Source organism: Sinohyriopsis cumingii, chromosome 18, assembly GCF_028554795.1.
Source record: "Sinohyriopsis cumingii isolate HCF-2022 chromosome 18, ASM2855479v2, whole genome shotgun sequence".
In the NCBI taxonomy this organism is placed as follows: Eukaryota; Metazoa; Mollusca; class Bivalvia; order Unionida; family Unionidae; genus Sinohyriopsis; species Sinohyriopsis cumingii.
The window spans coordinates 48065267-48093018 of NC_142978.1; the positions used below are offsets into that span (position 1 = coordinate 48065267).

The 27752-nt window shown below is 34.1% G+C and overlaps 1 protein-coding gene across 1 annotated transcript in view; it reads left to right on the forward strand.

Annotated features, from left to right (window-relative positions):
* LOC149776577 (kinesin-like protein KIF28) overlaps nucleotides 1–27752 on the forward strand; it is a 132079-nt gene that overhangs the window by 66620 nt on the left and 37707 nt on the right. Inside the window, exons 15-17 of the mRNA XM_089941058.1 lie at nucleotides 19269–19417; nucleotides 22610–22747; nucleotides 24877–25012. Coding sequence (XP_089797184.1) covers nucleotides 19269–19417; nucleotides 22610–22747; nucleotides 24877–25012 — 423 coding nt within the window. The remainder of the gene's footprint in view (nucleotides 1–19268; nucleotides 19418–22609; nucleotides 22748–24876; nucleotides 25013–27752) is intronic.

The following is a 27752-nucleotide window of genomic DNA, read 5'->3' on the forward strand; positions in this document are numbered from 1 at the left end:
CTTTATTCATCTTTCTTTTACACACATTATGCTTTTAAAGTTTTAATTTATTGTGCAGTTCTTCAATGGCAAGACATTATGCTTTTAAAATTTTAATTTACTGTGCAGTTTTTCAATGGCAAGACATTATGCTTTAAAAATTTTAATTTACTGTGCAGTTTTTCAATGGCAAGACATTATGCTTTTAAAATTTTAATTTACTGTGCAGTTTTTCAATGGCATGACATTATGCTTTAATATTTTTTATTTATTGTGCAGTTCTTCAATGGCAAGACATTATGCTTTTAAAATTTTAATTTACTGTGCAGTTTTTCAATGGCAAGACATTATGCTTTTAAAATTTTAATTAACTGTGCAGTTTTCAATGGCAAGACATTATGCTTTTAAAATTTTAATTTACTGTGCAGTTTTTCAATGGCATGACATCATGCTTTAATATTTTTTATTTATTGTGCAGTTCTTCAATGGCAAGACATTATGCTTTTAAAATTTTAATTTATTGTGCAGTTTTTCAATGGCAAGATATGCTTTTAAAATTTTAATTTACTGTGCAGTTTTTCAATGGCATGACATTATGCTTTTAAAGTTTTAATTTATTTTGCAGTTTTTCAATGGCAAGACATTATGCTTTTAAAATTTTAATTTACTGTGCAGTTTTTCAATGGCATGACATTATGCTTTAATATTTTTTATTTATTGTGCAGTTCCTCAATGGCAAGTTGTTATGTTTTTAAAGTTTTAATTTATTGTGCAGTTCTTCAATGGCAAGACATTAAGCTTTTAAAATTTTAATTTACTGTGCAGTTTTTCAATGGCAAGACATTATGCTTTTAAAATTTTAATTTACTGTGCAGTTTTTCCATGGCATGACATTATGCTTTAATATTTTTTATTTATTGTGCAGTTCCTCAATGGCAAGTTGTTATGTTTTTAAAGTTTTAATTTATTGTGCAGTTCTTCAATGGCAAGTTGTTATGTTTTTAAAGTTTTAATTTATCGTGCAGTTTTTCAATGGCAAGATGTTATGCTTTTAAAGTTTCCAAACATACTCTTCCAGATGGCACTCATCTCTTCCTGATCACATTTTTTACAAAATGTGAACCCCATCTATTAGTGAAGTTGATACCATGCAAATTGTTGACTAGAGATATCAGCAATGAGAATGTGGCTCACTGAAATATCTCAGTATCACTTAAAGGGTATACAGCAGCAGACATACTTATGGAGTTCAGTTCTTTCATTCTAAACAATGAAGTACACTGCAAATGAAGCTGGGGAAAAGACATGTTAGTATCAATGACTGCCATTTCCCAAATCATCTTGAATAGCATAGAGCGGTACCATTAATAGTCATCAGATCAGAAGTTTTAGTGAGAAAGATGGAGTCAATGTGTTGAGCTGGCTTCATCTTTTACTCCGCTTTGACTTAGTGGTAAAAAAATACAGTAACCGTTGTCTTCCATATTATACAGATTTCAAAGTTGTATCATAAACTTTTAAGCTGTCTGAGAGGTACTACAGTGCTACCAAGTTCTAGAGGATCCACATGAGTCGTCATGTGGAACCAGTTACTGCATGATCATTACTTCTTCTTTACTCATAGTTTGTTATACTCCCAGAGGGGTATGTGGTAAACCTGATGTCCATTTACCCATCTGTCCATCTTTCTGTCTGTCTTTGCATCTGTCTGTCTGTCTGTCACTTGATAGCACAACTTTTCTCAGTTTTCAATGGATTGCCATGAAACTTGGTAAATATAATGGTCATCACAGTTGTTCGGATAACAATTCCCAGTTTTTCGATGGATTGCCATGAAAATTTGCATATGTTGTGGTCATCATCTGAAGATGTTGATATTGATGTATATTTTTCATAGTGTTCTGTAATTATGTTGCATATTGTATAGATTACACTTTTTGCGTTCAGATTATGCTTACACCTCTCTCAGAGTTGGGATGTATGTCATCACCTAAAAATGCTCATATTGAATAATAACTTTGTGCCCACATCTTTTGTTATGCTTTTTGATCTTTGTATCTTGCAACAGTATATGATACATCGTATTAGCACAAATGATTCTGCCGCTTTTGATAGATTGCACAATAATTATCTCATATGTTGAAACACTGAAGACATCCCAGGTACATATCCACCTGTAATAACATGAAAAAGATGGTGAAAGTTTAATAAAACATAAGTAAAATTTCCCTAAAATTTAATTTAAATTATGTAATGAATTGTAGAAATAAAATTCTGTTTTCAGGACATAATTATTGATAACCTTTATTTCATATTGTCAGTACTTCCTAGTATGTTCACCAGTTTTAAAAAAAAATTCAAAATCTTTTTTTTAGTTTAGATTTTGGTGCAAATATGTACAAGCTCAAAATCTTTTCTGAAATTTATTTTGAGAGGTATGCAGGACATAATATTTTAAAAAGAACTTTTGCATATTAATATTTTCCTGACATTTGTGAGATTGAGTTCTTATGGAAATGCCATATCAGTATCTCCTCTTCTGCTAGTTTTCATGTTTTGGTGTCACAGGCATTGGATGACAGCATTGTCATGTTAAAAATAATCGTAATTTTGTAAAATCACAACAGATTGGCCTTTTTAAGATATGTATTCCAAAACAAACTATTGCAAGCAGCTTAAATGAGTTCAGCACCAGTTTTAACTCTTTTATCTGTTATGCAATATTGGACAGGTGCATTGCCTGTAAGGCTTAGACCAATGGACAGTTCCATTGCCTATAAGGCTTAGACCAGTGGACAGGTGCATTGCCTATAGGGCTTTGACCAATGGACAGGTGCATTGCCTTTAGGGATTTGACCAATGGACAGGTGCATAGCCTATAGGGCTTAGACCAATGGACAGATGTTACCTATAGGGCTTAGACCAACAGACAAATGTGTTGCCTTTCAGGGTTAGACCAAGGGACAGTTGCACTGCCTATATGGCTTAGACCAATGGACATGTGCATTGCCTTTATGGCTTTGACCAATGGACAGGTACATTGCCTATAAGGCTTAGACCAATGGGCAGATATTGCCTATATGGCTTAGACCAATGGACAGATGTGTTGCCTTTAGGGGTTAGACCAAGGGACAGGTATACTGCCTGTATGGCTTAGAACAATGGACAGGTGCATTGCCTTTAGGGCTTTGACCAGTGGACATGTGCAGTGCCTATAGGGCTTAGACCAATGGATAGATGTGTTGCCTTTAGGGGTTAGACCAAGGTACAGGTACACTGCCTATGTGGCTTAGACCATTGGAAAGGTGCATTGCCTATAGAGTTTATGCTGATAATTTGTTTTTCACAGATGTCAATGTTAATATTTGAAAAAATGAAAAGATTTTGTGAATGAGAAGACCCAATGCTCTACATGTGTACTTGATTGAAGTTAGTAAAACTTTCTCAAAAATTAAAATGGGGTGCTTGTCCCACAAGTAAGTTACAAGTTAAAGCTATTTTGTTGGATGGTCTGATTCAGTTAGTTGTTGTTGGTAACAGAAAGGTAAAGACTTTCGTAGCGGCTGTCAAAACATGTGCTCAAAATTGCAAGTAAGTTTGCATTAGGCAGCAACTGTTACAAGCCCTCTGTGTGTAATTTTGATTATATTATGTTAACTTTTCAGATTGAATAACTCAGTTATCATCAACTGTTTCAGTCCCTTTGCGTATAATTTTAAATAAATGAGGTTAACTTTTCAGATTGAATGACTTAGTTATTGTTATGTGTTTAGGCTCAAATACACAGTAACACAGAAAGAGTGAAAACAACAAGCATTTTTAAATTTAAAAAATAATTTATTTCTCTAGAAAATTTCTGTAAAATTGAAAAAAGGGGAAGAACTTACGGTTTCAAGAATCAAATCCAAAAATAATCTAAGAATAAGCCACAAATTATTTTGCAAAAGTCCTAGTAACAAATGTTCAAATAATTTCTAGTTCAAATCCTGATGGAAAATCCATGATTCATGACGATGACTTATGATGTAGTCAGTACTGTGCTTATCTACAGTTCCTTGTAGAAATACAAATAATGGCACTCCAGTGTTGGAAATCCAAATTAAATTTGTAAGCAATGTCTTTCCAAAATTTCTGTGTGAGCACTCCTCAGAATATTTCCAGAGAAAAAAGAATTAATCATTTTGAAATCCAACTGATCTGAAGAAAATTATAACTCAAAATCTGGCTAAAACAAAATAACTTAACATCAGTGTAAAAGCCCAAAACTGAGAAATCTCTCTCAAAGCATCTCTATTAAAACTAACAAATGCACGTAATAAAAAAACTGGAATTGCAAAATCGAAAGGGGGGTCACATGATCATGTTTACACCAAAAATGACCCTGAAAACAACCAATCATTTTACTCCAAGAAATACAAAATAAAATAATTGTTTACATCTTAAATCATGTAGTCCCATCATGATCTTGGAAACAATCAAAATTTTTTAAATAAAATAGAACTTGTTTACGAAGGTTGTTATAATTTCTGAACAAGGTCATGATTTAGATCAACACATGGTGTTTACAAATTAACAGTCAAAGTCAAAAAATTTTCTGGAAAAATATCTCCAGTGAATATTTACATTATAATAGCATATAACAAATAAAAAATTTAAAACTGACAAACAATTAAATTAAAATAAATATGAATTAAATCAGATATATCTAACAGTTATCATCAACTGTTAAAGTCTCTTTGTGTATAATTTTAAATAAATGAGGTTAACTTTTCAGATTGAATGAATCAGTTACAACTAATTTTTTAGGCTAATATTTAATTTGAATTGGATGTTTATAACTATCATATGACTTGTAGAATTTGAATTGAATGGTAGAAATATGAATCTGTGATCTCCAATTTAGTTAATAAATTGATATTTCATACTTGAACAGTTGTATTGAATTGTGTATAACATGTTCCCATATGTGAACAGTGTAGACCCAAACTCACCATTCAATAATATGGATGTAGATCAGAGTCTGTGCTGTTCCTTTCTAATTAAAATTTGAAGTGAACAGTGTGGTCATGATTTGTCATCCCATCCTACCTACAGTTTTCTCTAAATGGGGTAGACCCAGATATCTTATCCCATGACATGCATATAGTTCAAAGTGTGCATTCTGCCAAATAAAGATTCTAAGTGAACAATGTATACCCAGATTTGTAATCCCATAATATGCATGTAGGTCAGTGTCTTTGCTGTAAATCAGGGTCTCTTCTGTTCCTCCATCTGACGATTTCCAGTCAACAGTGTGGACCTGTTCTGTTTGTGCATTAGAGGGTCTGCACCAGTGCCTTACTGAACTGGTTGCACATAATCATTATTTATTCTTGACTCTGAGAATTAATTTAATAAGCCCAGTCCCAAGTTGACACAAAAGATGCGAAACATTTTTATATCTGCAGCTGTCTAGAACAATGAATAAGGACCAATTGGGTGATGACTGGTATGGACCCTCTTGTGAGATGAGTTATCCGGGTCCATGCAATTTCACAGTTGGATGCATGCTTTTAAATATATAAATTCAGTATCCGTGTTTCATATTATGCTTACTGTGATATTTTTCTTTTTTTTTCAACTTGCTCTAATATTTAAATTGTAATATTTGCAGAAGGGCAATCAAAAGGTAAAATGCGAATTGTGTGAGCTTGGATGCATAATTTTGTGTGCTTCTTTGACAACGTTATTCAGATTTTTGACTGCATATAAGGTGTGTGCTTAAATGTTTATTGTTGCAATTCAACAGTCAAGCCATTAATTATTTTTACACAGTATGTAATGCACACCACACAGACTGGACCAAAATTTTCCATATTTTCACATAACATACTGGAGGATCAGATCCCATTTCTCGCACTGGTGGATAATACCCCATGTTCTCACACTGGTGGATGAAACAAAATGTTCTCGCAGTGGCAGATCAAACCCTATGTTTTCAAGCCATTTGTTAGCAAGAAACTCAAACTCAAGTTTAAAACCCCCAAATGGGTTATGATACCTTGGGTGCATTTACATCATGGAAATTTGGTAGTCTGGTTGACAGCCCAAAGCTATAAAAAAAATCCAAATGTTCTGTGATCCGTTGTTCTTTTTTATCAAAGTTACAGTCAAAGATTTTGGACTTTGAGCTTGAGGTTCTTGTTCCAAAGTTTAAAGAATATCAGGTCAGGCTCCATATTCATGAAACCTGTACCCAAAATATTGCTTTATTAGATTCATTTAAATTTCATCAATAATTTACTTTACTTAACAACATGAACTAGATCATTCTAAAGACTAATTTTGATAGAACTTTGCTCATGAATGATATCACTTTAAACTTTTGAAATGTTGAGTGTACTAATAAGTGTGTTCATTATTAAATATCCAGTATTGAGTGTGCATTCAGACTGAGGAGTTTGTGAATGCAGTGCCTATTGTACAGGGGCTTTGGGGATATTGGTTTATGGTATTTGCAGGTAATATTTATGCAAGCAGATATTGTGCAATGCTTTTCTGCCGCCTTCAAATCCATTTTTCAGACTTTTCTAGCATTATCAGCTTTGTGTTCTACTTTTTTTTGTGTTTTTTATCTGAGTTTTGAACTCAATATATTCGCTGGAATCAAAATAAATTACTATGGTAGTTTATAAATATTGGCTAGCTATCAGTTATAATGTTGGACCAGTTATCATGATCATCTGTGCATGGCCACTTTGTAAATTATTTGTGCATCAGCATCTGCTATAAGAAGATCAGATGTTGTACCTTTGAAAAAGGTATCACTTCAAGGTATGCAACTGTAATATCAGTTCCACCAAACTCACCTTACAAGACATAACTCACACCTGTGGGAGGCCAAATAAACCTTAGAAATGTTTCATTTTCACTTGTAAAATCACTGTCTACTGCATGCAAGCATAGTCATTTGATGACATGATGTAATTGTTTGCTTTGATGTGGACTTCCAAGTAAGGGAACTAAATGCAAGCAGCAGATTGACTTCAGAGCTAAATGGTTTTGTCTCCCATGCATCAAGCAAGGTTGTCATTTTGAACTTTCTTGCAGACTATCTACTTTGAGAAATAAATAAATCAAGACACCAGTAAAAATATAAAATTTTAATCAAGTTTTTTTTATATATCTTGGTGATAAAGAGAACTCTGCATATTTATATTGAGTGAATTGTAATTATATTTTAAAGAATCTTGCCATCGTCAGACTATAAGCACTACTATGTCAATACTGTCGCCAACAAACCCACCACTAATGATTGTATCATCATCATTATGAGTGTTTATGTTCTGACAAAGAAGTTTCTGGGGGTTTTTTAATCAGGGGTTGTCAATTGTATAATCATATATGTCATATTTTTTTAAAAATGAAAATCATGCATATGGGGTGGGGGGTCTTATAAGCCAGACATACTAAAAACCTTAGACTTGTGATTGGCTCAGCCAGTTATGATTATGGAAGACATATTTCTGATTTTAGTTGAAACCAACGTATAATATGTATTTCAATAATTAAAATCTGTTATTGTTACCACTGTGAAAGTTACACTTCTGATCTGATTTTGATTAGATTTGAAATATAGGCATTTGTCATCAAGATAGGGATGGGTTCAATCAAGCTCAACTGATGTATATTAGTGAGGGATCTGTCTGGCTGAGCTTGTTGCTCTGTAGACCATATTCTTGAACTGATTTTGATCAGACATGGAGTATTTGCTTATGTCATCAACATCTCAGAAATGTTTGATCAGCACAGATTAATGAGGTGATCTTGCATCTGATTGACTGAGTTTCAAGCCTTTGTCTGATTGCGTTAGTTTGGGCACTGTACCCTATCAGGCAACCCTATAAAATAGCAGTTTCAGACCTTTGTCTGATGGAGTTTGTTTGGGCACTGTACCCTATCAGGCAACACTATAAAATAGCAGTTTCAAGCCTTTCTCTGATGGAGTTTGTTTGGGCATTATACCCTATCAGGCAACACTATAAAATAGTAGTTTTAAGCCTTTGTCTGATAGAGTTTGTTTGGGCACTGTACCCTATCAGTCAGCACTATACAATAGCAGATACAAGTCTTTCCTGAGAGTTTATTTGGCACTATACCATCTCAAGCAATTCTATTTAATAACAATTTTTAATGGAGAATACAATATTAGGTTTAGTACTTTTATGTTATTCCCAAATGGCATATGCCTATCATAAGTGTCTGCTGGTTCAGGTGTAATGACCATTGTAAGATTTAGTATCCCTGACTCATGATGAAATGTATACCATTCTAAATAAAACATTGCAGTTAACTAATGAGAACTGTCAAATTTATTATGTCTTGCACTAATTACCTGTTATACAACAGCATACATATTGACTTGACATAAGATAGGAAAAAAATATGATTTGGTTTTCACTTTCCCTTTCCATGTACCTTTATATAATATTTGTCCATGTTTATTATTGAGTATTGTATCTTTATTCCATATTGCTTTGCAAGGAGTGACAGGTACATATAATAGGATATTGATATGCCTTTACCCATTTTTATTGTACTTACTTGTGCATGGATTTATTTTGTCTGTTACCCTGCATGTCGATGTCCAGTTTCATGTCAACCCTATTGTATGCTTTAGAGGAAATATCATTCCTAACTCCATTGTCCTTTTAAACTTTATTAATTTTTAATAAAATGTACAATGAGGTCTGAAAACTTTTACCAACTATTACAGTTAAGTCTAAACTCTTGCATAACTTATTTCAACGAGGTCTGCAAACTTATACCACCTATTACAACAAAGTCTGAAAACTTGCACCACACCACCTATTACAACAAAGTCTAAAAACATATACCACAAGGTCCGAAAACTTTTATACCACCAATTACAACAAGGTCTGAAAACTTATACCACCAATTATAACTAGGTCTTAGAACTTGTACCACCTGTTACAAACTTCTGACTCATGGATTTGTTTGGACTTGGCTTGGTTTTTACGTTTTTCATCACAACAGCACTTGAAGATAACATCATGCAAATGTGAACAGAGTAAAATGCCTTGTCCAAAGAGACACCATGGTAGTCAATTTGGGCTGATCTAATGGTGGAATCAAACCTGCATCTTTCTGGTTCGGAGTCCAGCACCTGTACCAATGGGTCACCATGATTTTTGAAAATTTCTTACATGCGCATTGTGTTTTCAGCTGTACATATCATCAAATCCTTGTGACCATACATGTGTTAGTCTATCAGTTTACATTTTAATCCAGCCATGAGACAAATAAACAGTAAATTCCAAGCATCCATTCCAGTACTAACCTGTAACTGTCAAGCTCTAATGCTGTAATGAATTTCTAAAATCAAGAAAAATTACAGAAAGCAGCCTTGTACAGTACTTTAAATTAAGCATAGTTGTCTGCACAATCCAGTTTTCAATATTAAAAATTATATTTTTAATTCATTTTTACACCTAAATTGTACACAAGGCATTTCATGCACCAAATATAGTTTCACATCAAGAATTTGATTGGGTCAGGTCAGAAACAATGTATGTCCATTGACTTCATGCATGACACTCCAAATTTGGTGGCTTCAAAGGACTTCATTTCTTCAAACTTTGCATGCCCATAAGAAGATGATGGTTGTTGTTGGTTGATGTTTAACACAACACTGGCACATCTGAGACTACATAGTGCTGAGGCAATGAGAGTAAAATGCCTTTCAAATAACTGAGGATGGTCTTTGCAGAATTTGAACCTGGTACACTAACCACTGAACCACTGTAGCCCCCCCCCCGCCCCGTGATAAAAAGTAGGTGCAGTATATATTACCTAGTCCTTATTAGTAACTTGACACAAATCTAACAAGAATTTATTTTCAATATTTGCACTGAAAGACTAAATTATATGTAATAGTATCAGTTATGTTGCCGAGGTCACTTTAACCTTCAGAAGTGTTGTTTGAGTCAACATCATCAGTGCCAGAGTTAAATTGAAATGAAATGTCAATAACTAGGGTTGAACATTAAAGTAACACACTGAGCAGATGTGTATTCATAAATGTTTGGAACAAATTAGATTTGACCTTCATCAATTTTCATGGTCTCACTTGGTAGAACATTTAAAACTCTTACATTTTTCTATAACATTAATGCATGAATGCATTTTTAAAATGATTTTCATTTTTTCTAGCAATGCAAAACTACATTCCTTCACTTTCATTCTGATCTTTCATTATGCAAGATTCCTTGCTGGGTTGAAAAGAATGAGCAGTCAAGTGCTTACTGTTCTTTGTGTTGTTGAACAAATATCGCTACATAATTAAATTGTGATATTAGTGTGCTTAACCAGTGCCTTACTCTCAATTGTTTTGCTGTAATATGTATGTTATTTTTGCTTTCCAGTGCCCACACTGCAATAGCGGAAAGGGGAATATTTCTCTACTGCTGTTTGTCTGTAAATCAATGTCTGTTTTGAAACCATTTTAGCACCATCACACAAAAGCTATTACCATAAATTAGTGAATATAAGATGCAGATTATCTATGTTTTCCCCTACCACACACACACACCCTTGTGTGGGTATATATGTCTGCATGTTATATAGTTTGATTTTTATTCATATTACCATTTTATCGTAATATTTTAAAAGACACATTTCATATTTCAAACAACACACCAAGTTCAAAATAGAAAACAAGTCTAATGTTGATTGTATGGTTATGTTTTACATTTTGGCTTATTTTTTGTTGTTTAAAGACAATATAATAACAAGAATACATTTATTTTTGTTGTTAAAGACAATATAATAACAAGAAGACATTATTTTTTGTTGTTTCAAGACAATATAATAATAAGAAAACATTATTTTTTGTTGTTTAAAGACAATATTGTAACGAAAAGAGATTATTTTTATTGCTGAAGACAATGTACTAACAAGACATTATTGTTTGTACTTTAAAGACAATATAATAACAACAAGACATTATTTGTTGTTGTTTAAAGATGATATAATAAGAAAATGTTATTTTTGTTGTTTAAAGACAATGTAATAACAAGAAGACATTTTTGTTGTTGAAGACAATATAATAACAAGACATTGTTTTGTTGTTTAAAGACAATATATAACAAAAATCCATTTTTTGTGTTTAAAGACAATATAATAAAATAAGACATTATTTTTGTTGTTTAAAGACAATATAATAAAAATACATTAGTTTTGTTGTTTAAAGACAATATAATAAGAAGACATTATTTTTTGTTGTTTAAAGACAATATAATAACAAGAATACATTTTTTGTTGTTTAAGACAATATAATAACAACAAGGCATTTTTCTTGTTGTTTAATGACAATATGATAACAATAAGACATTACTTTTTGTTTTTTAAAGACAATATAATATTAAGAAGACATTATTTTTTGTTGTTTAAAGACAATATAATAAGAAATGTTATTTTTGTTGTTTAAAGACAATGTAATAACAAGAAGACATTATTTTTGTTTTTTTAAAGACAGTATAATAAAAAGACATTTTTTGTTGTTTAAAGACAATATAATAAGAAGACATTATTTTTGTTAAAGACAATATAATCACAAGAATACATTATTTTTGTTGTTTAAAGACAGTATAATAAGAAGACATTATTTTTGTTGTTAAAGACAATATAATAACAAGAAGACATTATTTTTGTTGTTTAAAGACAGTATAACAAGAAGACATTATTTTTGTTGTTTAAAGACAATATAATAAGAAGACATTATTTTTGTTGTTTAAAGACAGTATAACAAGAAGACATTATTTTTGTTGTTTAAAGACAATATAATAAGAAGACATTATTTTTTTGTTGTTAAAGACAATATAATAACAAGAAGACATTATTGTTGTTAAAGACAATATAAAAACAAGAAGACATTATTTTTGTTGTTTAAAGACAATATAATAACTAGAAGACAAGATTAACTATAAAACCATCATCTTCAATTTAATAACTTAATAGTTTTTGAAGAACAGCAATCTTGTTTTGTTTACTAAAATCGTCAACTGAATAGATTAATTTTAGAATATGAACTTTTACAGCGCAGTTTATTTATGTGAATAACATTTTTAAAAATGAGTGATAAAAGTTTTGTTAATTAGAATTTCAGCATATTCACTGTCTTGAAAAAACATCCATAACCTCAGCTAGGCATGCTTTGATGGTTGAGACCTGTAATGCTGCATCTGATCCACTCTTATGGTTGGATTTAGAGCTAAATGAGCCAACTTCCAGATGAATTTCACATTTGTGGAATCCACTGCGAATGGCAGTGTTATTCTTGCCCAAGCTGCCATACCCTAATTGACTACATTGCTTATTGTAAAATTGGAAGGTGTGCAGTTCATGCCATCTGGCAATTATTTATGGGTAGGCAATTTTGGGGATTGGTTTTGAATAAATTTATTGGAATGGCTTTTTTTCTGCATTTAATGAAGAGAGCCATTGTCATTGTGGAATGGTTGAGATAATTAAAGGTGAGAAAGCTAATTTTGAATTGACCCAGTTTGCAGTATGTTCTTTTATCAAATGGAGCACCTGGATTGAAATTTATACAGTTTAGGGATTTAATGGTAAACAGGATGATTTTACCATACCCTAATGTTTTATATTATTTACAAAACCTGCAGCTTATTTATATCCTAAGATATTTTTTACACACAATAGAAAAACTGAGGGTGATACATGAATGAATGTGAAACTTGGGCTTGTGTTATATTTGCTAATTTATGGTAGACTTAAAGTCATGAAATTTGATACACTTTATTAGAGTCATATGTAGATGACCTAATTAGACTTTCAGGTCCTTACTTTGTAACAGCGATTTTTAGTGAAAACATTGTTAGCACAATGAAGCAAAACCACACGAGGTAGAAAAATGAAAACTTGAAAGCATGATTTATTCATATGTACATGAACTTGATTAAATTTTCAACACATTTAATCCATTTTGTTCCTTTACATTTTGGAAATTTAATGTCTTAACATATAATGTTTTTTTATCAGGAAACAATAAGACCCTTTCCCCTATCCACATTTCAAGCACCAATGAAATAGCGGTAATACATTACCTGCAACTGTTGCATTGCATTTCTTTTCTGAGATGCAAAGTCCCCAATCCAAGCTAAATACTCTCTCCTCCAGTAGAAATTGGATGGTCCAGAATTGAAAGTATATCATTCCAGTCCGATTCCTTAGCTATAGCCAACATATAGAATAGCTTTTTCTTTTCTGTGGAATATTGTGACAGATTGCTCTAAAAGATGTATTTGTGTCAGATTGATTTGCCTTTGTTGCTATCTTTAACCAGTGTTTCAGCCAAATGTAACTTTTTGTGTTCTTTGAGTCATTTACTCCCTGGTTCTTGCGTTTCCCATTTTGCTTAATGTAAAGGGTTCTTTGCACCTTGCTTCTGTGCATTGTTTCCTATTCTTATCTTTGCACCTTGCTTCTGTGCATTGTTTCCTATTCTTATATTTGCACCTTGCTTCTGTGCATTGTTACCTATTCTTATCTTTGCACCTTGCTTCTGGGCATTGTTTCCTATCCTTATCTTTGCACCTTGCTTATGTGCATTGTTTCCTATATTTATCTTTGCACCTTGCTTCTGTGCATTGTTTCCTATCCTTTGCACCTTGCTTCTGTGCATTGTTTCCTATTCTTATCTTTGCACCTTGCTTCTGTGCATTGTTTCATATTCTTAGTACCCTTTTTTGTTTCCTGGTTATATTGTGTCAGTTTTTCTTTTATCAGTACATAAACATGTCACAAGATGTTGATAAGTGTGGGCACAAGCAGTCCTTTGGGACATTTATCATATCTTTCAATCATATACTAAATGTACATGCATGGACAGATGTCTTGTTTGTTGCCTTAGACAGATGCCATATGGACGTTGCCACACTTACCAGGGGTGTAAGAAAGGTCTGTCTTCTTCTGCTTCATCTCAGGATTACCTTTTATGTACCCTACATGAGTCTGATCAGCTGAAGTCTACAACCTCAGTAGGGTGGGAACCAGGATTGATTTCCATGGTTCAGATATTGTCAGAGGGCCTCCAGTTCCTGTCAACACCTGTTAGGGATGTATCATTGACCCCTCTTAAGGGAGGAAAAGTGTTGGTGCCTGAGAGAGATTTGCTTCTTCCCAGCCTGGATGAGCAGTGCCCCTTCAGTTTAATGTGCTGGTGACCAATAAGTCCAGCTTTCCAAGTCAAAGAAGAGCTCTCACTCCTGCAGATCTGATGTACACTGGTTTGACAGAGTTTGACTTGTCAGATCATCTTCACTGGACCAGCCTAGACCAATCATCTTGTATCAGGCAGTTGGCTTTGAGTGACATTCACCAGTTATCAGACAATTACACCTACAGCAACATACTCTGGATTGTGATTAAATATTGAGGAAACCATATTGGGTCAGTACCCCCCTCTTTGAGTTACAATTTAATCTGATGGGGATAGGGAGTTGGATCCACTCCTCTTTCCCTTTATAACTGTTGAATCCCTACAGGATTTTGCGATCTACACTACCTAGTAATGTCTTCCTTCCCCCTTTGACATCTTGGATGTTTCTGCCTTGGATTCAAGGCATGTCAGATGCAACAGACTGCTTTACCCCATCCAATCTTGTCCAATTCGCAAATATCTTTTAGTTGATGCTACTAAAACATTTTTATTTTCATTAGTACTTTCAAGACTGGACTATTATAAGTCAATTTTTTCTGGTTCATCTCAATATCTACTTCAGAAACTTCAAAAAGTTCAAAACACAGCTGCTCGGATCATGCTTAGAGTACCACGATCAGAGCACACCTCCCCGCTGCTCTGTACCCTACACTGGCTATCCATTTGATCCAGAATCAAACACAAAATTTGTTCCCTGTGCTATGTTTCACTGATGGACTCCAGTCCAACATACCTATCCGACCTTACCCATGTGTATACACCAGCAAGATACTTACGCTCCTTTTCTGACAAGCATATACTCATTATTCCCACTACGAAAATGATGTCATATGGACAGCGTTCTTTTGCATACCAGGGCCCAGCAACGTGGAATGAATTGCCCACTGAACTTAGACACAAAGACACAGTGATCCCATTCAGGAGTGCTCTTAAAACTCACTTATTTCGACTGCAAGAACAAACTTAAAGACCTAATAATGTTTCCTACCTTAAATATTTACAGCATGCATTTATGTTTCCTAATTTCATGGTGTTTGTTTTCTGTATTAATATCATTATAATTATGTTTTTTATGTTATAGATGTTGTCTAATGTTGTAAAGCGCTTAGAGCTTCTAAAGATTAGGCATTATACAAAGTGTTCATTATTATTATTATTATTATTATTATTATTATGTTTTTTTATGTTATAGATGTTGTAAATTGCTTAGAGCTTCTAAAGATTAGATGCTATACAAAGTCCTCATTATTACTAGGTATTTAAAGGGCTAAGAGACCAGAAAGAGGAAAGGGTGATCTGTTCCTCCTAATTGAGTTGATTCACCTGCTTGGCCCCTTAAGCTCCCCTCCCCACCCTCCCTTGGACTTGGATGCATCTCAGGTGGGGATATTAGCTGGAATATTGGCTAATATTCAGGTGAAATCGTTGGAAGATTTAGAAGTGAAACCCTGCTAACAAAAACCCATTAGTCTAATCTCTTTTTGTCTGCCTCCTTCAGTCCAGGAGCTCTTCAGTACTTGCTGGAAGGTGTGATAAAGATGTCAAGTCAAGCACTGTCCATGTCCTTGGTGCTCTCTGCACTGATGGAATAGCTCTAAGATCTTGCATAACTACAGGAAGAACCTGTTGATTGCTGCATCACATGATGTGCAGATGCTTTTCAGGAGTTTTCATCCTATCAGTAGTGTTGCAGGATTTGAGGGACCAGCAACACTGGGCCCTATCACAACACTGAACCCAATGAAACCAGCCAAGAAGATTGCCCATCTTGATCATTTGATGCAGCCTACTGAAATTTTCAGGCAGGGTCAACTGCCACAGCCACACAGGCAGCCCCAGTTCAAGACTACCTCCAATCCATCTTCACTAGATGAGGTAGTTGTAGAGGCCAATGAGGACATCTTCAGACACTTCTAACCGTTCCCTAAGGAGGGAAGGAGTTCCACCCTCTCCTGCATCATTGTCCTCTTCCCAGCATCCTGCTAAGTGCCTGCTAGCCCTCTTTTCAGAGGCCTGATTAGATATCTCAGACAATATGTGAGTCCTTTTTTCCTTAGCATTCGACAGAATGTCAAATGACCAAGTCTGGATTTCTGTTCCCCAACCTTTCGGTAGTTAAAAAAGGATGAAAGTTTCAACTCATAATCAACCTTACTGCCTTAAACAAATTCCCTCACAAAGAACATTTGAAAATGGAGACTACATCTTTGCCTCTTACTCCTGAGAACTCTGGGCACAGCTGCTGAATTAGTTCCCCTGTAGAGACCTTTCTAGTTCCTGCAAACTGCAGACTGCATGAAGACCCCCTACTGGCCTAGATCTCCCTGGGATCTTATTTTCATCACCAGAGTATCTTTTCATAGCCCTGAACACCACTCTTTTCTCATTGCAGACACATCAGATTCAGGATGGTATGCCCATCTGAAACCACTGGGGGCAATTCTTCAGGGACTGTAGTCTTAGGAAGAAGCAGAGCTTCACATCAACAACCCAGAAGCATGAGGAGTGTTTCAGTATCACAATGCATCATTACTTTGGGCAACACATCAGTGGTAGCATACCTCAGATGTTAAAGAGGTACGACATGTCTTGCTGTTTGCATGGAAGATGGGTACCTTCTTTCATAGACAATCATAGTGATCACTTGCAGCATCTGCCATATTCAGGAAAAAAAGCTATATCCTGGTGAACAGCCTGTTCTCAGTAACAGTAACATCAGTAAGTAACACATTCAACTTTTCAACTGTTGGAAAGTCAGAAGTGGGCTTGTTTGTTATTAGACTGTACAATAAACTCCCTCTTGATGTCTCTTCACTACCAGATCAGACAGCCTGAATGGTGGATGCTTTCTATCTCAAGTGGGATCATCTGTATGCTTTAACCTTCCCAACTTTCTGAATGATTCTGCAGGTTTTACACCAAGTCAAGCTCACCAATCATGGTTCACCAATCTAATTGACTTGTTTGTATATGAGATTATCTTAGGGAGACCTACTGTCTCAGAATAGGGGATCTCGCATAAACAGCAATCTGCAGATTCTTCATCTTCATTCTTGGCTTACCTGAAACAATTAATCTGCCTACACCAGTTTCTATACAAGGCTTCCATCTGCATCACTCAGTCAAAGAGGCAGATGCAGAGTGTAAGATCTTCTGTAATTGGTACACTAGGAAATAGGATGATCCATTCTGTCTCCCTTTAACTGCAGTTGCAGACTTTTCTTTCTTTTCAAGGAAAGATAATGCCACATGTGGCATAAGCCATCTACCTGCATACAGTAGGAAACACCTACTGTAAGGGTAAGTGCATTTTTCTTATACCAGTTTTTGTTTTTGAGTCTATCAGCCTTCCATCAAAGTGTAAATTCAGCAGTGCAGTACAGCAGGTAATGTATTGCTGCTATTAAAATGTATTTTCTGGGGGGGGTAGAGTAAAAGTAATCTTATTTCTGTAACACATACTTTCTTCTACTTCACTGAATCTTTCCTGCCCCATCGTTATGTCCTATAATGTTGGCTCAAATCAAAGGAGGAAGTTATTCTGAATGTTGGCTATATAAAGGAATCAGATTGGGATCCTGTTCTTTTCAATTGTGGCCCACCAATTACTAATTGGAGCAAGAAATATTTAGCTTTGATCAGGGACTTTGCATTCCAGGAAAGGAACGCATTACAGTAGTGGCATGGCAGGTAAGTATTACATAATTAAAATTTGGTTGAAACATATATACACACTACATTTTTCAGCCACAAAAATAAATCTGACAACACAAAAATACACACTATACACGGCTTTATTTCACATGTATTCAATATAAATGAACTTTCAATATGTCTACAAACTCATATGTGAAAACACATGTTTTGCAAAATAATTACATTAACATGAATACAGTAATGAAAAAAGTCTCTTTCTATTATATCCGCTGACATGCCATCAAGACTATGGTGTCCACTGGCAACAATCAAAACTGAATAAATATATTCCAGTGGATCACAGCAGAGACTGTTTGTATAGTTTCCACTGGCAGCAATCAAGACTGAATAAATATATGCCAGTGGATCACTGCAGAGGCTGTTTGTATAGTTTCCTCTGGCGGTAATTAAGACTAAATAAATATATGCCAGTGGATCACAGCAGAGACTGTATAGTTTCCACTGGCAGCAATCAAGACTGAATAAATATATGTCAGTGGATCACTGCAGAGACTGTTTGTATAGTTTCCTCTGGCAGTAATCAAGACTAAATAAATATATGCCAGTGGATCACTGCAGAGGCTGTTTGTATAGTTTCCTCTGGCAGTAATCGAGACTAGATAAGTATAAACCAGTGGATCTCAGTAAAGATTTTATATATAGTAGATAATTGCCACTATCAAAATTAAAAATTCTGGCATATGTTGAAACAGTTTGTGTACATTAGACAGGTGGAATGTAAAGTTTGCAGTAGAATGAGGGATGTAGTATTAAAAAAGTAAACTCCCAGTTTGCAGTAGAATGAGGGATGTAGTATTAAAAAAGTAAATGCCGAAAGGCATTATTGACCCTGTTATTTTTTTTATATTAAATATCTCAAATTGGGGCCAAAAAAAAATCTTGTTTTGGTACCATTGTATACATTTTGTGCTGCTCACATGAAATTGCACTTGTCAAACAATGACTTTTAATTTTTTGACATAAGAGGTTGTTGCCTATGCAATAGTAGTATGTATTTGGAATTCCTAAAATTTCAGTTGATCTGATTCAGTTTGAAAATTGTAAAAGTTATAATTCAAAATGTAAGAATTTATTGAAATTTTTCTACACTGCCCAACTAACAAATGAGAAAGAAAACATTCTCTGTTAAAGTCAAGATAATCAGGACCAGATATTTTTATCAATTATCATATCATATCAGATACAGACAACTGTTCCTAATCCCATTTTTTCTTTTTACATTAGTTTTATATTTTTCTCTTTAAAAATATTTTTTCATGAAAAGCAATAAACAAACGATTTAATCTGTTTAGAACAACTTAATTCTACAAATGATTGAATATGTTTACAGAGGACTTGATTTTACAAGAAGAACTTGTTCAGATTCTACCAATGGTTGGCGAAGCCAATGCAATGTCAACAGAACTTGGAAAAAAGAAATCCTTTGAAATTGTACTAGTCTCTCCCCAGAGTATGGGGAAGAAGGATGGAAAAACTGAGGTAAGATAACAGCAGTAGCAACTATCGAGTACAAGATGCAGAGAATCTTATATTTCTGCTCCGGAAACTAGTTGAATAATAATTTCTCTATTTATCAAGCCATGGCAAGAAGAAAAAAAGTTTATAAATTTGAATTTGAATGTGTACAAAAGTAAGGTACTGTTTATCATATGAAAGTAAACACTCATTTTATTTGACAAAACTGTACAATAGTATAGGATGACACAAGCTAGAAAGATATTCACTTTAAAGGCATAAGGGAAAATTGTGTATCTCTATGGGTTGGTTTATGACCAACAACATTGTTCCCTTCCAGCTTTTTGCTCTTTTCTTTGGCTCTTCCAGCAGATGTTAGAACCAATCACTAGCAATGGTTACTAGTTAAAGATTTCTGACACATTCAGACATCATGGGAGAGGGGACACAGGCCACATAATGAACCTGTTGGACTTGTTGGCCAATTTTGCCCGAATTAGCTCCTGTTATTGACTTTGTTCTTCAGTTGGAGTCTCACATGGGTTCAGACACAGATATTCTTAGAAACGTTAGAGCTCTCAACTTGAACCTCACTGAAGCAGCTGGCTTTAGCATGCAGGGTAATGGAATTGCATGACCTATCAATATATCCAACTGGCCTGATTTCCAGCCAGCTTGTCTAGTTGTCCTACTGAAACATTATCAGAACTACCAGCATTCAGAAGGTGGCCATTTGTTCACTCTCGTCAGTTGATACATTGAGAATGGCAGCTCTGCAAGACGTATGCCATAATCTCAAGCACTACTTAAAATGTATGAAATACATTTGTTTACCAGACTGACATCTCTTCCTTTTGGTGAAGGTCAAAAAGTATTATATAATCCCCAAAAGCCTTGGTGTCTTGATTTAAATGGGTGTTACTCCCTGCATACTCCATCTTTTCAGCCCAAGTCTTTGAAGTGGTCAGCTGGCAATTTTACTCAGTTGACCTCAAGCTTGATTCTTTGAAATCTTGCATCACATAAGGAAATTCAGCTTGCTGGGTCCAACGTCTAGGCAATCATCATACCGTGTCAAAAGCAACACAACCTCCTTACAGGCATGGGTTTAAAAATTTTGCTGGCTTTGCACAAGTTGTTCTTGGCAAGAAAATACTATTTGTTGCTGTTAACCAGTGTGCAGATGTGACCTTCAGTTGTGCTGCTTTTACATTGCAGGAGTGGCTTTATCTTTCCCATAATGACTCATGTCATATTTCCTTTCATATTTTCCTCAAAGGGTAACCATGATAGAGGTGGTATCTTCATGCATTTTCTTATCTCATTATCTATTCTTCTAATGCTAATATGATGAGATAATTTATTCAGTGAAGCAAGGAAATTTTTATTGTAAATATTATTTTTCCAAGGATACTTACCTCCTCACAGTGTTATGAATTAAGCACACAGCCCTCCTACTTTACCGCAAATGCAAGCATCCTTGATGTTTTACACAAGCTTGAACTAAATAACATCTAGTACATGGGAGGCCACCTAGCAGTGGCAAGGGGAGGTAATTGTAATGGTATCTGGAAAAAATGTTCCCATAGATGTTTTGACATTGTCTTTATGATGAAAAGTAGGAAAGACACAATCTTTCATCCTGTCAAGATTATAAAGGTAGCAAAGTTTCATTTCTGATGTTAATGTGATTGGCTAAGTGTTAAAAAAACATAATTAACGATAAAATATCCTCTCATGAAAGTCACACATCTTCTGTGTTAAAGCTGTGGTGCTGCATTGAATGTTTGAAATAATATTACTTTATGACTGAAATTTGCATCCAGATAGGAAGGATTTCCTCTATGCCCTGTAACAGCAACAATGTGGTTAGGTTGTATGTGTTAATTTTATAAAGTAATGTATCTTCTGCATAGTTGATGTATTCCACATATATTTTGGTGCAGTTTTACTATACATCCAGTGTTTGTACCCTGATATACAAGTTCAGGGTTTCCTGACACTGACACATCAGCTTATCCATCAATAACTGTCTTCATTAGGACAAAAGAGATACAATATTCTGTTAAATCTTTGTTTTTATTAACCTATCTGGTCAGCTGCTTCAATGTGTCCTTGGCAAATTTCCTGACATAATAAAGCCAGTAATGTGTTAAAGATGAACGTTTTTATTTAGAAAAGAGTAAAACACGTTTTCTCATTGCTTAACAAAAAGCAACCAAATTCCAATCTTTTTCTTACAATGGTACTATTAAAGTGTCTGAAATATTTATCAATTTTATGTTATTTTATATGCATGTTAAATATCATTAATCATGAATTATTTCAATTTATATTTTGTAGTTTTAACTTCAACTAAAAAATATCAATAACACAATATGTTTTTCTCCTGAACCCTCCAAAAGTTTACTACTATTATTATTATTCAAAATATCCAAAGTCTCCAGTTTTCCAGAAACCAAAAAAAATTGTTCTCTTAATAAAAAAAATTAAAATTCACAAACAAATGAATTACAGATTTTCTGAATGTTGTGATCAGGTTTGGGTTTCATTTCAGTCACAGGTAACAGTATAGGACGTCATGCTCATTAAGATGCTTACTACTGGTATTTCTCCCAATACTAGTATGCACCTGTTTGACGTTGCCAAGAAAGCATAATTCAATCATGATTACCTTGCAGGCTGTTTTCTAATTGTTGTCAGTTCAGATTTATAGCAAATTATAAGACAGTGTTTTAAATTAATTATATTGAGTGCATATCTTACTATCATATAATATCATGTAGTTGAGTAATAGTGATACTTTCTTTTCTCACAGATTAACATTTTCATAGGATTAACATTTGGATTAACATTTTCACAGGATTAACATTTTCACAGGATTAACATTTTCATGCAGCTGGGTTTCACTTTTATTAAATGGAGGGAGAAAAATAAAATCTTATTCCAGCTGACCAATCCAATGCTTTATAGCATGAAAACAGAAACATGCATATTTTTTTCTTTAGCTCTAAAAGACAAATATGTGCTATAATCATTTCTTTACACTCCATATACATATTACAATTATGAATTTGCTTTCATAAGCTTTAACATTAGTTACCAGTTGAGTGATATGAGACCTACTTTGGCCTCTTATTACTGTCCTCCTCCTCCTCCTCATCATCATCATCATCATTATCATCATCATCATTATTATTATTAATATTCTTACAGGTGATGGTGAAGATGACAGATAAAGAGACAGGAAATGATTGGACATGGGGTCGTGAGAAATTCATCAACAGGAAGTTCATTATGCAGGAGATGTACCAGAATTTTCTGGATGACGACAAAAACTGGGATCTACCTCAGGTAATGTAGATAAACAGTTTATCAATATAGTTTAATGTCAGTTATCTTTACACTGATTATCCAGATTAGTTGTTCATACAGACAGTATTATGGGGAAAAATATAATTGTCTCCAGATGGGTCATAATAACGTGTTTACTGTAGAGTGCTTTTTGTTTATAACAGAGTTCAGGGAGCTATACAAGTGATACATGTTAGAGGTAACTCAGATTACCCTAATAATCTGTGTTTACTGTACAGTGCTTTATGTTTATAACAGTGTTCAGGGAGCTATACAAGTGATGCATGTTAGAGGTGACTCAGATTACCCTAATAATCTGTGTTTACTGTACAGTGCTTTCTGTTTATAACATTGTTCAGGGAGCTATACAGTTGATACATGTTTGAGGTGACTCAGATCACCCTAATAATCTGTGTTTACTGCACAGTGCTTTCTGTTTATAACAGAGTTCAGGGAGCTATACAAGTGATACATGTTAGAGTTGACTCAGATTACCCTAATAATCTGTGTTTACTGTACAGTGCTTTCTGTTTATAACAGTGTTTAGGGAGCTATACCAGTGATGCATGTTAGAGGTGACTCAAATTACCCTAATAACCCGTGTTTACTGTGCAGTGCTTTCTGTTTATAACAGTGTTCAGAGAGCTATAAAAGTGATACATGTTAGAAGTGAAATTACCCTAATAATCTGTATTTACTGTACAGTGCTTTCAGGGTGTTGTTGTAGTAATACACAATGTTTTTGCTGGTACATGTGTGTGTTGAAATCAGTCTTCAGGTAAAGTTATAAATAATCTTTCAAGAGTGAATATACTGAATATAAAGGTAATTTATACAGAAAAGTGAAGAACTTCATTACACAAAAAAACTGTTTATTTACAGTTATTCCCAATGCAATTAATCAACAAGTATTCAACCACATAACCTGTCCCCTTTCTCATAATCAATGTTCAAACCTTTCTTAATTTTCTCAGGCCCCTCTGTAACTTGCACCCTTGTTTATGCAACAGTCCATGTTTCCAGACTGTGCTGTGCATTATTTATCAAGGAAGAGGTACATTTTGTAAAAAGAATAGAAACTATGCAGTAAATATGAGGGATTAAAATCCATCTCATCCAAAAATTAAAAGATGCACCAAAAATGCTAATCATTTTAGCAAACTCTAACTTGATTTCTTTATGGAACCTGTCCTATGTTTAGAAAACTGCCCCCAGTTTTTCAGCTCAAAACTTTGTAAATGAGCAATGAAATGAGTTAATTTAGGGCATGGAATACCATGTTAACTGAACACGTTTGTGATTTGAATTAGCTGCAGAGATCCTCCCTTGCTTTCCCCAAATGTGTGCGTGTGTATGTGAGTGTGTGTATGTGTGCGCACTGTTTCACTACACAAAGACCCTGACTCATTTAGAGACTTCCTGGAATTTTCATGTCATAAGAACATTATTAAATGAGTTCAATAATTTCATTAAGTTTCACTACACAAAGACTGACTCATTTAGTGACTCTTGCTTGAATTTTCATCTCATATGAACATTATTCAATGAGTTTAATAATTTCCCTATGTTTCACTACACAAAGACTGACTCATTTATTGACTCTTGCATGAATTTTCATGTCATATGAACATTTTTAAATGAGTTTAATATCTCCTTAAGTTTCACTACACAGTTGTATTTATCACATGACACAGTTATATTTATCACATGACACAGTGCTGATTTTTCCTTAATTATCTGCTGTTTTAGCTCATTTGTATGACTAGAATTGTATTTGTATTTATCACATGACACAGTTGTATTTATCACATGACACAGTGCTGATTTTTCCTTAATTATCTGCTGTTTTAGCTCATTTGTACGACTAGAATTATATTTGTATTTATCACCTGACACAGTTGTATTTATCACATGACACAGCTGTATTTATCACATGACGCAGTGCTGATGTTTCCTTAATTATCTGCTGTTTTAGCTCATTTGTATGATTAGAATTAGATTTTGATTCCAGAGATGTTATTTTCATGCCCAAGTCATGCTAAACACATGTAATGTCAAGTGTATAAAGCTCTTTCATGAAACATTTTGTCCTTTATATTATGTTATAAAATCCAAATGTTTTTCAACAGGACAGGGATCCATTCTGGGAACCAGATGACATGGAGAAATATATAGGTTCAGCAGTGTTCATTTTACAGTCCCTGGCATACAAAATTGATGCAGATGAAACCTTAAGTATTACCAACCATAAAGGTCAAGAGCAAGGTTAGTTTGCTATATTCACACATGTTTGACTGAATAACCAGCTGTAAACAGCATTGTTTCAGATTTGTGATAGCAGATCTGGGTCTTTACTTTTAGATTGAAATCATAATTGAACAACATAGACCTTGATCTACTGGTTTATTTACAACAGTTCTAGGTCTTTGTTTATTTGCAGTTGGGGGCATTGTATGCAGGGGTACATATGATATAAATGGAAGTTGGCAACATGTTAGGGACCTTTTTGAAATTTGCTCCAAGTCCTTCCCATCTTCATTTCTGTAAGGAAATCTTTCCCGATGCTTTCAAATGCATTCAAAAATATGAATTTTACTAATATATTATGCATGATAAATGCAAATTTAGTATTTGAGTAAAATTAAAAGAGTTGTTAATTAGATATTTTAACTCAAATTTGCTGTTTAATAGCTGAATATTCAGTTAATAACGGTATAAGGAATAGTTGTCAATGAACGTCTTTTTCTAATGAAATCGTTCACTTCTCTGTGTGAATTACCTTTTTTTAAGCAGCAAAAACCCTGTTTGTCTTACTGAGAATCCCCATAACACCAAGTTTAATAACTGTTTTGCAGAGTATGTGTATCGACTCCATTAAACACAACTAAAATATTGCACTTATCTCTGATCACTTTAGGTATTTGTGTATATCGCTGAGTAACATATATAACATCGGTGTGTTTGTGTCTGTGTCGAGAAAATATCCAAACTGGAATTGATTGTTTGTCCAGCATTACGTCATCGTATATTACGAGATTATTAATAAATCCATCAAGGTCATCTACGAGATCAACCAAGACCTGGCGAGTATCCAATAAATGCGATTGCTCAAGCATTTCATGTTCATGATGTAGCATATAAAAACAAGGATAATGAAATTGCTCATGCAATTTCTAGGAAACCCATTAATGTGATCACAAAAAAAACATATACCAATACAACAACATGACTTTTAAAACAACCAGTACTATGTAATTTGACTGTTAGGTATTTATATGAACCTGGTGAACTTGAAGGCGGTAAAGAAAAATGCAGCTGATCCTATTTGGAATGTGACGACACATAAAATTTCCAGCGTGGTATGATCCATGGGTAGACCTGCAATCTATAGATTAGATTCAATGGCTCCTCAGTGTGGATTTGTACATGAACAATTAAAAGTAATTCCTGAGGATACATAATTACCACCGCATTCACTTTTGTGAACTGGCGCCTCAACATTGATTACATTCAAGACAGGACAGCATCACAATTTTGTGTGTGTGACCAAGACTTCTATTAAATCTATCTACAGTAAACTGTCTTGGATTATTTTTTTAATACTGCCACGACATTACTGTGTTACAGCTCGTACAATGATTATTCTGTCGTTTCAATGTTATGATAAATTCAGCATTGAGAACAAAGTTCCACTGATTTTGTTTGTCACAATGTTTATAACCAGTTAATTTTTTTCTTACTACATCATCGCTCTTTCTAGCAGTTTGATTATTATTTTCTGTGAAGTCTATAATAACCCTCCGTAGCTGAGATATTCTTCAGACTTGAGACACTGCGAGATAAACTAAATTTGACCATTCGATACAATCATCAAAATTCCAGATATTAATATCAGAAATAGTTAATCCCTGAGATGAATGAATCATTATAGCATATCCTAGAGTCCATGGAGTTTTATCCATCTTTAATGCGCTCTCAACAACACTGACAGGAACTAAATCAATATCATTTAACACAAGATTTTGTTTTACTGACAATCCTGGTATATCAATTTCAGTATTTTATCATCGTGTATCTGCTGGTCGATAACACAATGCTACTGGTAGATTTGAAAAAAATTCTTATGTAACATAAATAATTGTTGTTGAAGCGTATCACGAACTATCTTTCTACTTGCAGCTATCAAATTATCTGGTCTCTATAAATTCCGAAAATTGGTAGTAGGAGTTTCTGAAATTATTTCATGCATCATTTCACACTGAATGGTATTCGGTTGTAGTCTGATTAATTTTTTAAACTCTCTTAATTTTGGATCAAGTGTTCTATGATCATCATTAATTTCTTCATAATAATCAACAAAATTCCTCAGCCATTCATGTGAAGACAATCCAACAAAAGGTGGTGGTTGACCACATGATCGCCACACATTATTACAGCAATGTTTTTTGTCAACAACCAATCAAGAAATATTTTAACGTTTCTAATGAAACGGTACATATTTCATCCCATACAATAATCTTTGGAATATATTTCTCACCCATTCATTCAGAGTCCATTTATCACCCTTCCACTGAAGGAACCTATGATAAATATTAGATTTTACCCCTCGCTATTTCATTTCTCTGGTGAGTCTATGTGTAGGTGTTAATGCAACCATATCAATAGAGTTTGAAAAACTCTGACCAGATAATTCAATCACACATCTTGTCTTTCCTGATCCACCTGGTCCATTTAGGTAAACTGTTTTATGTCTGGCAACATGATCATATACTGAGGGTGATGATGATATTGTTTCTTGAATGTTTTCACAATAAGTATTTTTACACTCAACATCAGCTGTTTCATCATAAACATGTAGTTGTTCTTTTTTCATTCTCCCATCACCCCATAGTGATTCATTACCGATATTTAGTTGTTTTAACAAATCTGCATGTTTCTTATTGATATAAAATTAATCCATCGCTACTCTAACAGCTATATTTAAGGGAATCTGTTCACCATCGAC